At 37.6% G+C, this 13,090-nt stretch overlaps 2 protein-coding genes across 3 annotated transcripts in view; one reads left to right on the forward strand and one right to left on the reverse strand.

The window, feature by feature from the left end:
* The window catches only part of LOC124258516 (transitional endoplasmic reticulum ATPase), a 33,972-nt gene extending 28,242 nt beyond the window's left edge, over window positions 1–5,730 (reverse strand). Inside the window, exons 1-5 of one of the 2 annotated variants that reach the window (XM_046692587.1) lie at window positions 5,578–5,730; window positions 2,234–2,336; window positions 1,868–2,040; window positions 898–978; window positions 254–446 (exon numbers count right to left, since the gene is read on the reverse strand). In XM_046692587.1, coding sequence (XP_046548543.1) covers window positions 254–446; window positions 898–978; window positions 1,868–2,040; window positions 2,234–2,336; window positions 5,578–5,594 — 567 coding nt within the window. In that variant the 5' untranslated portion in view covers window positions 5,595–5,730. Of the gene's footprint in view, window positions 1–253; window positions 447–897; window positions 979–1,867; window positions 2,041–2,233; window positions 2,337–4,906; window positions 5,053–5,577 lie in introns of those variants that run through there. The other variant, XM_046692588.1, reaches the window with a different exon arrangement.
* Window positions 5,731–5,951: 221 nt separating this feature from the next.
* LOC124258518 (leptin receptor gene-related protein-like) lies at window positions 5,952–11,259 on the forward strand. Its single transcript, XM_046692591.1, has 4 exons — window positions 5,952–5,959; window positions 7,852–7,926; window positions 9,578–9,764; window positions 10,863–11,259. The coding sequence occupies exons 1-4, from the start codon at window positions 5,952–5,954 to the stop codon at window positions 10,974–10,976; spliced, it is 384 nt and encodes a 127-aa protein (XP_046548547.1). The 3' UTR covers window positions 10,977–11,259.
* Window positions 11,260–13,090: the final 1,831 nt, after the last annotated feature.

The following is a 13,090-nucleotide window of genomic DNA, read 5'->3' on the forward strand; positions in this document are numbered from 1 at the left end:
AAAAGGGTTTAATGAGAGGCACGTCATATTTATCCCTGATGAAATATATTTGACATTTTCTGAAAATGGACCATGACCCAAGATTAGTCATTTGATAATAGGAATGATGACAGACATTTTTTCCCTAAAGAATATCGGTTCCAAATAGGTTGCATTATTCAAACCAACTTTCAGTGTCTCTGCACACCCAGCTGCAATGCCCGAATCAACACAGTCATCACTCATGATAGAATCCAAACAAAGAGTGACCTACCTCTCTTTTGACTGGCTCTCCCTCACAGTGGATGACTGTGTCTGGAGCTACAATACAGTAGGGGGACGGGTCTGTCTCTATCACTTTGAACTCAACGGCTCTCATACCGCCTCGGACAAGGAAGATGTCACCTTTCTTGATGGGTCTGTATGCTTCCAGGAAATATGGCTTCAGATATACCTCAAACAGGTTTCTGAAAAAAATGGGACATGTACAAAATTCAAAGGCTACACAACTTTATTTGCAATCTCCAGCTGTTTAGAAAGTATTTCAGATAAAGCACTTTTTGCCCAACTCTGTTCAACAAACATTCAGTGGGTTATTTACATTAAAACATGAATAACTGCTGGTCATACATTTTAACCAGTGGCTCCTTAAATAATATCAGATATATATATATACTGAACAACATTAGAAATGCACCACACTAAAATGCATTGACGATGCTCAGATATCATGGGTACACTGCAGTCTGACGGGGATATTTCGTATATGGGTGGTGCGTTTCTAATGTTGTTCCGTATACATCAGATTAGACTTATCGTGAAAGACAGAAATAAACAAGTCAAAAACACTAGACTTAGAGACCTGAATCAGAATCCTGGAATACCTGACTAACTGTAATATTTATGCATATGACTTACCCTGTTAGACCTTCAACTGTGTCATCTATGGGTAGGACATGAATACGTTTGCCGTATTTCACATCTGGACATGCTTGGATACTGAATGTCAAAACAAATATTGCTGTTAGCATGATCACAACAGAGTTTAACCAAAAAATGCTAAATAACAATTCATAGTGGTCTAATGATTATTTCAGCAGAAGTCACTAGTATTCAAGCTATATATCGCAGCAGGGAAAAATCAGGTCCTGAGTTCAGTGGTTAAGAGCATGAAGGTAGGTATGGCACCACACATTGTAACCACCCAGTGCTCTTGATATGACTCTTGAAAGCATGAGCTACTGGGAACCTATGTTGTCAGTGAATCATCACAAGTTATTATACCCCATAGTCCCAGCCCAAGTTTGGTAAAAACATTTCGTAACGAAGTGAGCGAGTGTGGTTTTATGCAGCTTTTTAGCAACATTCAAGTAATATTATGTCAGGGAACACCATAAATTGAGCTATCTGGTCAAATAAGTCAAACATTCACTGTTTAGCACCCTGCTCCAGCCACCTTAACCAGTTTCTATACCAATTAAAAATACAAGTTACAAAACTGTTTCCATATTTATATCAAATCTTTGTACTTATCTCCAATTTAAACATGTTTGATGGATTTTTTTTTACAGAAAACAGCAGTGCATAAGGGGTTCATATGTAATTATTGAAAAGAAATAGTTTCATCATCTTTTTAAACAGTTTACTACTGTTTTTTCTGTTTTCTAAGCACCTTGGGTGATGATTATGGCCAACACAGTAATTAGTTTAAATGCTAACACTAAACTATAATGGAAATATGTTTGGACTAGTTTGGCGCTGCAGCAAAATAACATACTAAAGCCCTTTAATACATAGATGTGCACCACTTCTGTCACCATTAACATACAAATGATTGTAAGATGGACCGAAAAATATTTGTCTGACCCTGATATTGCTGATCACTCACCTGACAACATCCCCCAGTCTCACTCTCAGGTTGTTCCTGACACATCTGTTGATTCTGATCTTGTCATCTCCTACAGTATCATCTGACAGAACAATACACACTGTTTCTCTCCTTCGTTTACCCTTCAGGAGTACTGTGTCACCTCGAAATAACTGTAATTCATCCATCTTTTTCTGGAGACAAAAAACAACAATAACAATGAAATGCCCATGTGAAACGTCACATGACAGATGTATTTCTGTCAGTGAACATTGACAGAAACAAAGATGCCATCATAGCATGCTGAAGACAGTTTAAAATATAAAACGCTTGTTAACATGGTGAAAGTTTTTCTTCATAATTGTGTTGATCAGATTTATGCCTTACCTGTGAGAGTGAAACGACAGAGTTGTCCTCATTGACTGCCTCTTCAACAAGGAGTCTGTTTGGTCGTTCTTTTCTCTTGAGGATGGCCGTAGCCAGATCATCACTGTAAGAACAGAATGTTCTTTTTAATATTATGTACTAAAGGCATACTATGCATCAGTGTTCTAAGCTCTTTGCTTTGTAACAGTGGCTTCAAGTAAGACACATATACTGTAGTTAATGGTTGGTTGGTTTGTTGTTTTACGCCACACTAAGCAATATTCAAGCTATATGTTGGAGGTCTGTAAATAACTGAATCTGGACTAGACAATCCAGTGATCAACAGCATGAGCATTGATCTACACAATTGGGATACCATGACATGTGGGTCAACCAAGTCAGCGAGCCTGACCAACCGATCCTGTTAGTCGCCTTTTACGACAAGCACTGGTTGCTGAAGACCAATTCTAACCCGGATCTTCAAAGGTATTTCTGGGTGTAGTTAATAAGATAAGATGATGTTGAAAACGTGTATCAATCCATGGCGGGAAAAAAATCAGTAAAATGTAGGCAGCATTAAACACCATTGCTAGGACACTCCATGCTCAGTGATGGTAAAGTTCAGTTTTATCATATTCATTGGTCCAGTGGGAACGTACACAGCCTTGCACTGTACTGAGTTAAGAGTAACTCACACGGGTTGGCACTTTGTAATGACCTGTTTATTTCCATAATTGTACAACATGTTCGGTGGCTGAATATCGACTGATCAATGTGCTACCTCTCACACGATTCAATCTGCCGATATTAGTGTCAATCTCATAATATCTCGCAGTATTTTGTTTACATGGAATCAAAATGTCTGAAGCAGACTTAGCAGCAGTTATCAGTGACTTTTCCGGAAATGCCAACCTGATCGCCATCAGCACAGCATTGATCTTTTGTCTTTGGAATAATCCCTGCTTGTGATATTCATAGGGTTTTGTGACTCAGATAATGAGCCACGAACAGTGTTTCCTCCCGTGAAAAATCGGGGATTGGTTTAAAACTTGCTCTCGTCGCTCTATGGCTGAGATAATGAGTGAGTGAGTTTAAAGTAAATTTAAAGTCACATCAGCAATATTTCATCCATATCATGACTAAAACAAGTTCTAAATACATGATAAACTGAGATAAAGCCAATGTGACTCAACGAACTGTATGTGAACATTTACCATGTGACACCAAAATGCAATCTGATTGGACGTGCTATATCGAACTTGCCAAATAACTAGAACAGGCTCTGCACACTTGCGACACAATCAACGCCAGTTCGAGCGGCCTGACTTTATTATTGCTAATATCTTCTTAATTCGTTGGTTTCACATTAATTTTCAACTCGCTGAGCGCATGTGCAGAGCGTGTGAAAAATATCCACTGGCATGCTTCCGGTTTGGTCATATGTTTATTGATAGTGCAAATGCATGCTAAATAAAAGTTGTTGTGAAAATTATTTACGTTGTGACAACTGTTCATAGCTGAGTACATACTTCCATTTGCCTCTGCTTTTCAATAATTGATGTCCTATTTTGGTTGCAATTCCATCAGAGATGTGTTTGTTTAGTTGTGAGCAGGGGATGTGCGGGAACGGTGGTGGTGAGATGTCTTTATACAAGAGCTTGTTAACATAACTTAACCTATTTATTGAACTAATCCCGACCTCTGTTTCATAAATCAACTGGGATCAGTTGTATTCGACATGAAACTATATATTTGTTTTGATTTCTTTGGAGTGTTTACGCTATCGATAAAAATACGACCAAACCGGAAGCATGCCAGTGGATAGTTTTCACACGCTCTGCGCATGCGCACAGCGAGTTGAAAAGTAATGTGAAACCAACGAATAAGAACAGAATTCAAAATATTTTTCTGCTTCTGAAGGTGTTCACACTGTTAATATCTCCTCAAACTATTCTTCTTGTCATTAGCTCTAAAATACATTCTGAACGGAGGCTTTGCCAAATTATTGGGTTGTCAAAATTTCCACTAAGCCGCTCATTTCCAATGAACACATTGTTTTGTCCTGTATGGCTATGTGGAACCCGAGAACTGGAAGTTTCAGGTATAAATAAGCAATTACTATAAAACTTGCCTATTAATGACGGAATACATCATGTATATTGTGAATGAATTATGATCATCATGATGCCTCTATTTTTTCATACCAGTAAATTTTAAAAGAAACTCTTCCCAAAATAACAAAATTGTCTGTATGTCGCTCCATATGCTTGAAACATGATTCAATTAGTGGTGGTGGTGTATGGTCCTGTGCATAGAGCTCAGGTCACAAATCAGTTTAAGTTAAGCAACGTGAGTTTGTTCAAAATTGCCTCTGTTCACCCACAGAAAATGGGTACCCGATGGGATAAGTCATGTGACTATAACCATGGTAATAATGAACTGTCACTTGAATGCACTTGGCATGCTTAGAGCATGTCCTTCAGTGATGTGGATGAGGCACTATAAAAGTACTCTTATTATTATTAGAAAATTGTTTTTAAAAACCCTATTAAAATCAACATAATTAAACTCGAGAGAAATGTTTCATAAAGATTATAATACCATAAGGGTCATTTTATGCTAGAAATAAAATGAAAAACATATCCAGAGTCTTTACAACATCATGAACCTTTTCTCATATTCATTGTGCCATACCTGTCTGCCATCTTCAATACAACCAGCCTCTCCTTTTAATATTATACTTCCCTTAAATTCCTTCTAAGTGCTCCCAATCGAGGACAAGCAAACTTTTATATACGCATAAGAATCATACGTGACTTAGCAAGTTTGAACGTCCTCCATTCTTGGGCCGACACGTTGTTTTGATGACGTCATATCCGTATAAATAATGGTTCATATCGTAAGAAATATTCTCATCTTCATTACTCATTGGCAGAAAAAAAGTTCACATTGGTCCATGGATACGTATCAAACCAGGAATAAAAACAACTATTCATTGTCGCGTTCGATTTACAAATGATATGTGGGGCATCTCATCAGCTGTTTTCCCGTTTTCGGTTTCGTTTGGAAACAAAGGCGTCGCATGAACATCACGAAATACATTTCAGCATTTTGTTTACAATAGCTTCATTGAACTAACTTTCCTAAAGTTTGCAGCTGTCTTTAAAACACACGATACAATAACCTTATTTTCCTCTTTTAACCAATTCTTCGACTTGAAAATTACGCCGGTCGATGACAAAGTGAAATTGAACGAAACATGGGAAACTTCTATTTGCATCCAATCACAGAAATGGCAGAAACCAAAGGTTTACGTCACAGAAATTAACACAGATAAAGAAAATAAACAAGAGTTTTCTACATACTTTCCTCCATCAGCCATTTCAGTCTACTCTTGTCAGAAAGATCGTTTGTGTAATCGCTTAGCACGAGACGCACTTTCAGGCCGATGGCGTCCGTTCACGTGTTTTCTCGAACCTTCGAGATAACTTTGATGAATTTACTTATGATATCTGGAATAAAAATATATTTCAAAGACAAGTTTTAGGGCTAATAGGAACGTTTTATAAAATTTGAACATATTTGGATATCAGTTTCGACTCACAAATATCTATGACGTCATGACAGTGTGTGTATGATGTTGACAAAATGGCCGGCATCAGAGGTATGACAGTCTTCTCTCAGATAATGTTTAAATATTCCATGGCTTGTTCTTGCTCCGTTACAATCTAATTCCAATATGTCGAAGTGAAAGCACACCATGATATGCCACGTAGAACCTATAGATTGAAACCATTCTTAAAATGAACACCGGTCCGTTTTACTGAATCCACCCGGGTGTAAACAGACAAGTGCTCGATCACCTGACTAAACGTCAAAATATTGTTGTTTCACTGACAATTAACTTGACATTGTATCAGATCTAGATAATCTTTTCATTTCCAAAAGTATGTTATCTTGGTTGTTAATGCAGATAGAGTTATTGGTCAATGTTAAGGCAGAGTTTAGTAATAGTGACATTTATTATGATATCGTATGTCTATTTATTCTATTGGGGAAATGGGAGAAAATATAATATCACAGTATCATAAACAGTGTTCTGAAGTTTCATACTTTTATAGAGGATTGTCAATGCTCATGTAAGTTGATAATGTAAAATCAGATACCTTATGCAGCAATGCTGCATTAGATGAAACATTTACTAGCCAGAATAGTGAATTAATGATATTGATATTTTCAATGATAACATATAAGGACACACCCTTTAAAAGCCAGAAATTCTACTAACCCTGAAGAAAGCATGTGCATTTTGTACAAACTGATTGTGATTAGCAGGATAGCGCAAACTTGCATCATAAGAAAAGTAAATGATCGGGCTATTGTTTCAGTGTATCATTGAAATGACATAGGTATCATTATCAGGTATCTGGAGACAATCACAACTAATTTATATTATTATTGACAATTGTGTCAGCAACTCCAATTTTATCGATTCATCTTGTTTATTCAGTTTATAGATGTTTCTGTGTTTGATGTATGTATATTTTTAAAGTTTGAAGATTATAAGGAATTGATGAGATTGTTAGAAATGTCAAATGTAAAGATTTGCTATATAATTAATTAAGAGACATTTTGATTCTTGTGTTTTGGTGTCATATAAAGAACCATTTAACATTTAACTTTGAATATGTTGAACCAGGAAGTGATTTTGTATGGTTCAAAAGGTCCTAAATTAACAGGAATCACTGAGTCTTATATGGTTAGATGTTATTTCAAATTCAGAAAAAACCATATTGAAATGGTTTCAGTCTGTTAGACATTGCTCTGTGTTCATTGATAGTCATTTAGATTATGTCTTATTTGTTGCAAATGTTTTCTTTTTCATTTGCTGTTATCTTGGACGTTGCTATGATTAGCGTAAGTATATTTTTGATTATATTAATATAAAGCCCCCATAGGGATTCTGGGTCTTTGTGGATCCCAGGAACCCATGGAGATCTGGGTTTGACTTGATCTTCGGTAACCATGGTAACCCATGCTTGTCGTAAGAGGCAACTAACAGGATCGAGTGGTCATGCTCGCTGACTTGGTTGAGTCATGTCATTGTATCCCAATTGCATAGATCGATGCTCATGCTGTTGATCACTGGATTGTCTGATACAGACTCGATTATTTGCAGACTGCAGCCGTATAGCTGGAATAGTTGCTGCGTGCGTTAAACAACCAACAAAGGACTCCATGTCTGTCATGATCATGAAGTGTCTTAATTTGGGATTGTGCAGTCACAGTTTTTGACCTTGTGGATTATGTCATAAAGCTCTGATGGCTTTATTGCTCAACCACTTGTTAGACCAATGTAGACTGGATTATATGCAGTTCTTGATATAGCTGTTAATACCTCTGATCATGGTATGAAGCAGTGGTTCATCATGTCTTCATCCAAGCATGATTGTAGCCATTATACTTGATGCATGGCAAAACTCATCTCAACATTATATCCAGTGGTCATTTGGGGGTATAACATTTCCTTTTCAGTGTTTTATTTCTCTCATGTTAATCATTCCCATTGTCAAATTCATGTTTTTCTGCCCTGCACAGTAGTATTGCTGAATAACGAGTGTGTCCTCTTACTTCCACAGGTTGATTGGATTGGCATTCACTGCAGCAATTGGGATCACATTCTTACTTCTAGGATGTGCCCTTCCACAATTCAAGTAAGTATTGTTTACCACATCACTTCCATCAGTCAAACTAAGTGAACCTTGTGGGTATTTAAGGGAAGATTAATTGTATTCTCTATCTTTACCCCTGAATGCTGAGTGATGGTCACATGGTTATAATGTGTAAAAGGGCTGATTGACATTGAGTGTCTTCATGCACTTGAGACCATGGAGTGTCTTCATGCACTTGAGACCATGGAGTGTCTTCATGCACTTGAGACCATGGAGTGTCTTCATGCACTTGTGACCATGGATTGTTGCTTGTACAGTCAACCATTGGCCGACCTGAGCCAGATTCAGTTAGCCCACCTTGATATAGCTGAAATACTGACTGGTGTAATACAGCATTCGTAAACCATCTCGTGTACTATATGGACTGATGAATGTGCAGTAAGCTCAATCTCACTGACAGCAGATATTTGTACAGAAAAGGTCTTTTGAGCTTGATTTTCTCACATGTATTTAGAATTTAGAAACAACTGGCTGATCAAAAAGTTTACTTGATGGAACCCCTTGTGGAGGCATCTTTAGATCTTCATGCAGATAGGTTTACGGATACGGGTTGGATGAGATTTTAGCGAGGCTGCAATAAGTAGTGATATGATTATGATCTTCATACATAAAGTTATTTTGGAAATCATATTTCATATGTTCTGTGTTGTGTATTTAAGAAGCTTTCAGGGATTTACAGGACGCAAATTCCTGCGTCCTATACTCATAAAAATTGACAATGGATGCCAGGGCTCCAGATAAGGGCCGTATCGGCGTATGTACGGATAAAAAATTTGCACGATACGGTAGGAAATAATTTATAAAACGTAGCAGATACGCACCACGGCAATGGTGTACGGTCTTAGAATCATTTACAGACGTATTTATCTGAAAAAGTATTGTTTTATTGTATATTGACCTGTTTACACAAGACTAGCAATGTTGTGGTGCATATATGAAACGAAACACAAGATTACTGATACGCCATTAAATGCCATTCAGTACTCTAAATGTTGGCTTAAGGTTTTCCAGTACTCCTATATTGAAAAAATAAGGAGTACGTACTCCTGGTGTTCAAAAATTATCTGGAGCCCTGGATGCAACAAACTTTATTAGCGCATCCACAGGGACGCAGAAAAAGTCCAGATAGTTTTTGTAAAATTCAAGTAACAATAAGTTAATACTGAGTTTGCTACTAGCTGGGTTATGGTATCATTTGTAATTTAATTACTGTAACAATGTGATGATCATGATAGACAATAAAATAACAGGATCTTAATAATATTGAAGTGTCTGGGACTCCCATTTTGTAGTCCAGGACCCCTGAAAAATAAGAGTATGAGTCCCAGGGACCCTCAAATACAGGACTCCAGGTAAATCCCTGAGCTTTTACATCAACAGTATGAGAGCTGATTTCAGTTCAAATGTTTAAATATTTGAAATACTGAAGATTGAATGTCATTGTTTTGCAGATCACTAACTCATTACATGTACAGTTGGCATGCTTTCAAGTACTAACTGTTTGCTTTGGTTTCCTTGAAGTGGTAAAGATCTAAGATACAAGCGTGTCATCAGCTGACATGCTGTGATATGCAGCCATTCCAAGAGATAATTGTGGAACTCGTCATATTAACTGTCACTTTCCCCACTACAGCAACTGGTGGCCTATGTTTGTGCTGTTCTTCTACTGCCTGTGCCCAGTACCGACAGTTATTGCCAGACGACTGGCCAGCAGTTTTGACTCTGCAAGCAGTGCATGTACAGAGCTGAGTATCTTCGTCACGACGGGCATCGTGGTGTCCTCCATAGGGCTACCTGTCATACTGGCACACACTGGGATTGTGAGTGTTGGATTTTAGCTTTTGTAGGGACAGTTCCAAATTTATGGCTAGTGGGGTGGTGGTGATGATGATTTTTGTGGAGAAGCATGTACAATGTGGATGATACCCCTCTAAACTTTATGTATGAAGTCAGTGACCTCCCTGCATGTCATGTACAAAATCAATGACACCCCCTCCCATAATTCTTTTGAAATTATTATGTACAAAACTGCTGACAACACCCCCCACACCCACCCCCAAAAGTACATGTGTGTAAAAATTGATGATCCCCATACCTCCCCAGAACAAAATGGGTGACCCCCCTTGAAATCATCATCACCCCTCCTAGCCATGAATTATGAACGGTCCCTTAGGGGATCATTCGGGTGGTGGGGTAGTCCACTGGTTAAATTGTTCATTCATCATCCCATGTTTGATTCCCCATGTGGGTACAATGTGTGAAGCCCATGTCTGGTTTCCCTGCTGTGATATTGCTGGAATATTGATAAAAGTGGTCTAAAAGCATGCTCAGTCACTTATTCCCTTTTGGGTGCACGAGTTGACCATCTGTCCAAAGTGCCTTGTCATGCCTTAAGTGTTTTAATCCTTGGCTGTCACAGGATCCATTGGTCATGTGTTTTAATCATAGATTTATCTTCATTCTAATCTTCGGCCATGTTCAATGGTTTCACCTCATGGTGTCCTCTCATGATAAGCTACCATGCTGTTTGAAGATGTGTTTTGCTAACTTCTCACACTTACAAAACATATACGTTTGACATAATGTGTAACAATAACAGACAAGAAGAAGGAATTCTGATTTATTGATGGTCTGAAACATGTTTGCTTTCCCACTAAACTTGTGGTGTCTGGCACTACCATTTGCTGTGAGTTATGTCCCTTGGTTGTGTCAGAATCTGTTGATTTTAGGTTAGAATCAAAGTTGTATTTATAGAATCAAAGTGTTACTAGTATACCAGTTAGCAGTATATATGGGCTCTCCTCAGCTCTAAGTTGGCCAATCTTCATATGACTGAAGTACTGTTCCGTGTAGCATAAAACCAACGCCAGATTTTGGCAAGGAATGTGAGATCTAATGGACGCCTTCCTTTGTTTCAGATTCAGTGGGGAGCGTGTGGCTTGGTGCTGTCTGGGAATGTGATTGTGTTTCTCACAATATTGGGCTACTTTTACGTATTTGCTGGCGATGATTTTGACTACAGCATGTGGTGATACCTCTGCAAAGGGAGATAACCACATTTTGTTAAGTTATAAAACCTCGGTGCATTAATGAACACTTTACATCAGTGCTCAAACAAAAGTGAGAAAGGACTAAGACCTTTAACCCAGCGTACCCAGAGTACCTTCATGAGAAATAGAATAGCCCTTACCCACAGAGCCGGAGCAGTCTATTCATAATGAAGGTTGAGGGAGGGATGTAAATGTTATTCAAGCTTTGATATACTAATTTGTAAATATTGATATTCTGAGAGAAGAGATATATGAACTATATACTCTTGCCAGCATCATAGGTTGGATGTATTATGTTACGTATACAGAAGTGAAGGCAATATCTATTTGTGACAGAAATATTCTGAAAAGGACAACTTAAATGTGTCATGGACTGGCTTTGATATGGACAGATCAAGAAATATCTAAGTTGAATAATGAAATCAATAAATGTGATGTGTTTGCAATCTCCTTAAAATCAGATCCCACATGGGAGACAAATATTCTTTCAAGGCATCCCTTTTAAGTGTAAATGCCTTAGCACCCAGAAACAAGATACCAAATATCCACAGTATAATGACAGGCTTTACAGGTACTCACCATTTAATTTCATTTTCAAGATATGAAAATCAGATCTCCTTTGAATGCTTTACCTATATAACTGAAAATTAAGAAGCCTGGACTGGTCAGCTGACAATAAAGCTCACATGATGCGACCTGTGGAGGTTTTTGAGATCTTCATGTTTAGAGGTATGGTATTTGGCTAAAAGATTTGATTTTAATGAGATTGCCCTTTTTGATGCGTGGTATTTTGACACAGCAGTTACTCTAGTTGGGACAATGGTTGTAATTGTAAAATACTTTTGAAGTATTGAGAGTGACGAACTTTTATTTAAGCTATTATTAGACATTGAAGTGGTATTGTGTTCAGTTCATCAGAAGCTCATGTAGAGGAATTCCTTTCAACCTATACTTTCACAACCAATTTTAGTAGGTTTAAAATTATATTGACATAGCTGAAAACTTTTGAAAAAAAGAGTCCAAGTAACATTGACATTTTCACTGAGTGATGTCACCAGAGAAAACAGAGTTGCCCAGTGGTTCAAGCTGTTGTCTGTCATGCTGAAGGTCTGAGTTTGATTCATGTGTACATTTTGTGATACCACAGTGTCCCACAATGATAGTGCTGGAATATTTCTAAAGAGAAATGAGCCACTAACCAGAGATAATTTGTTACAAATTTGTTCTTCTTTTGTTCATTTGTTGCTGTTTCTGTTGAATGTTAACAAGTGGAGCATGCCTTATGTTTTGGAAGTGTAGAACATAGAACATGGTCCATTTTCTTTCATTTCTCATTTTGATGTTGGTTTTTAAACCAGCTAATAAATTATTAATATTTTTTATGTCGTAGTAAATCCTACATAAATACCAATACAGCAAATATCAAAATATGTAGCAGTTCATCTAAGTATCAGTACATTCATATGCGGCATGTACCGATGCAAATTGATACTTGTTTGTGTAATGAGGATTTGAACAATTATTTTTTAAGTACCATATTCTTAGACTTGTGTAGCTCTTATTTTCTTTGTCTGTTTTGATTGGGTAGGTAGTCATTCCCTTGTTTATATCCTTCTTTGTCCATGTCTGTCAGATTATATACCCTCGACCCATAATGTCATTAAGAGAGTTACCCTTGCCTCCATCTCTCAGTCTGTATCTCTAACACTTAGCACCGAATTTCTCTTGGTCATGATTTTGTATATATCAATCATAGTTCCTTTCCTGAAATTTTATTTCGGATAGATCTATGTTCAAACTTGATGTTCATTTCAATCAGGAATAGGGGCGGTGGGGTAGCCTAGTGGTTAAAGCGTTTGCTTGTCACGCTGAAGACATGGCATCGATTCCCCACATGGGTACAATGTGTGAAACCCATTTCTGGTGTCCCCCATCGTGATATTGCTGGAATATTGCTGAAAGCGGCGTAAAACAGTACTCACTCACTTCTTCAAAATCCTGGATCCGCCCCTGTGACTGTTATTATAACACCAAGTAGAGAATGGGGTAACACCCAGTCTTAGCTTTAAGTGGATAGGGAGGCTGAAATTCTAGTA

Source organism: Haliotis rubra, unplaced genomic scaffold (genome assembly GCF_003918875.1).
Source record: "Haliotis rubra isolate DU_JTF1 unplaced genomic scaffold, ASM391887v1 Scf696, whole genome shotgun sequence".
NCBI classification, from domain to species: Eukaryota; Metazoa; Mollusca; class Gastropoda; order Lepetellida; family Haliotidae; genus Haliotis; species Haliotis rubra.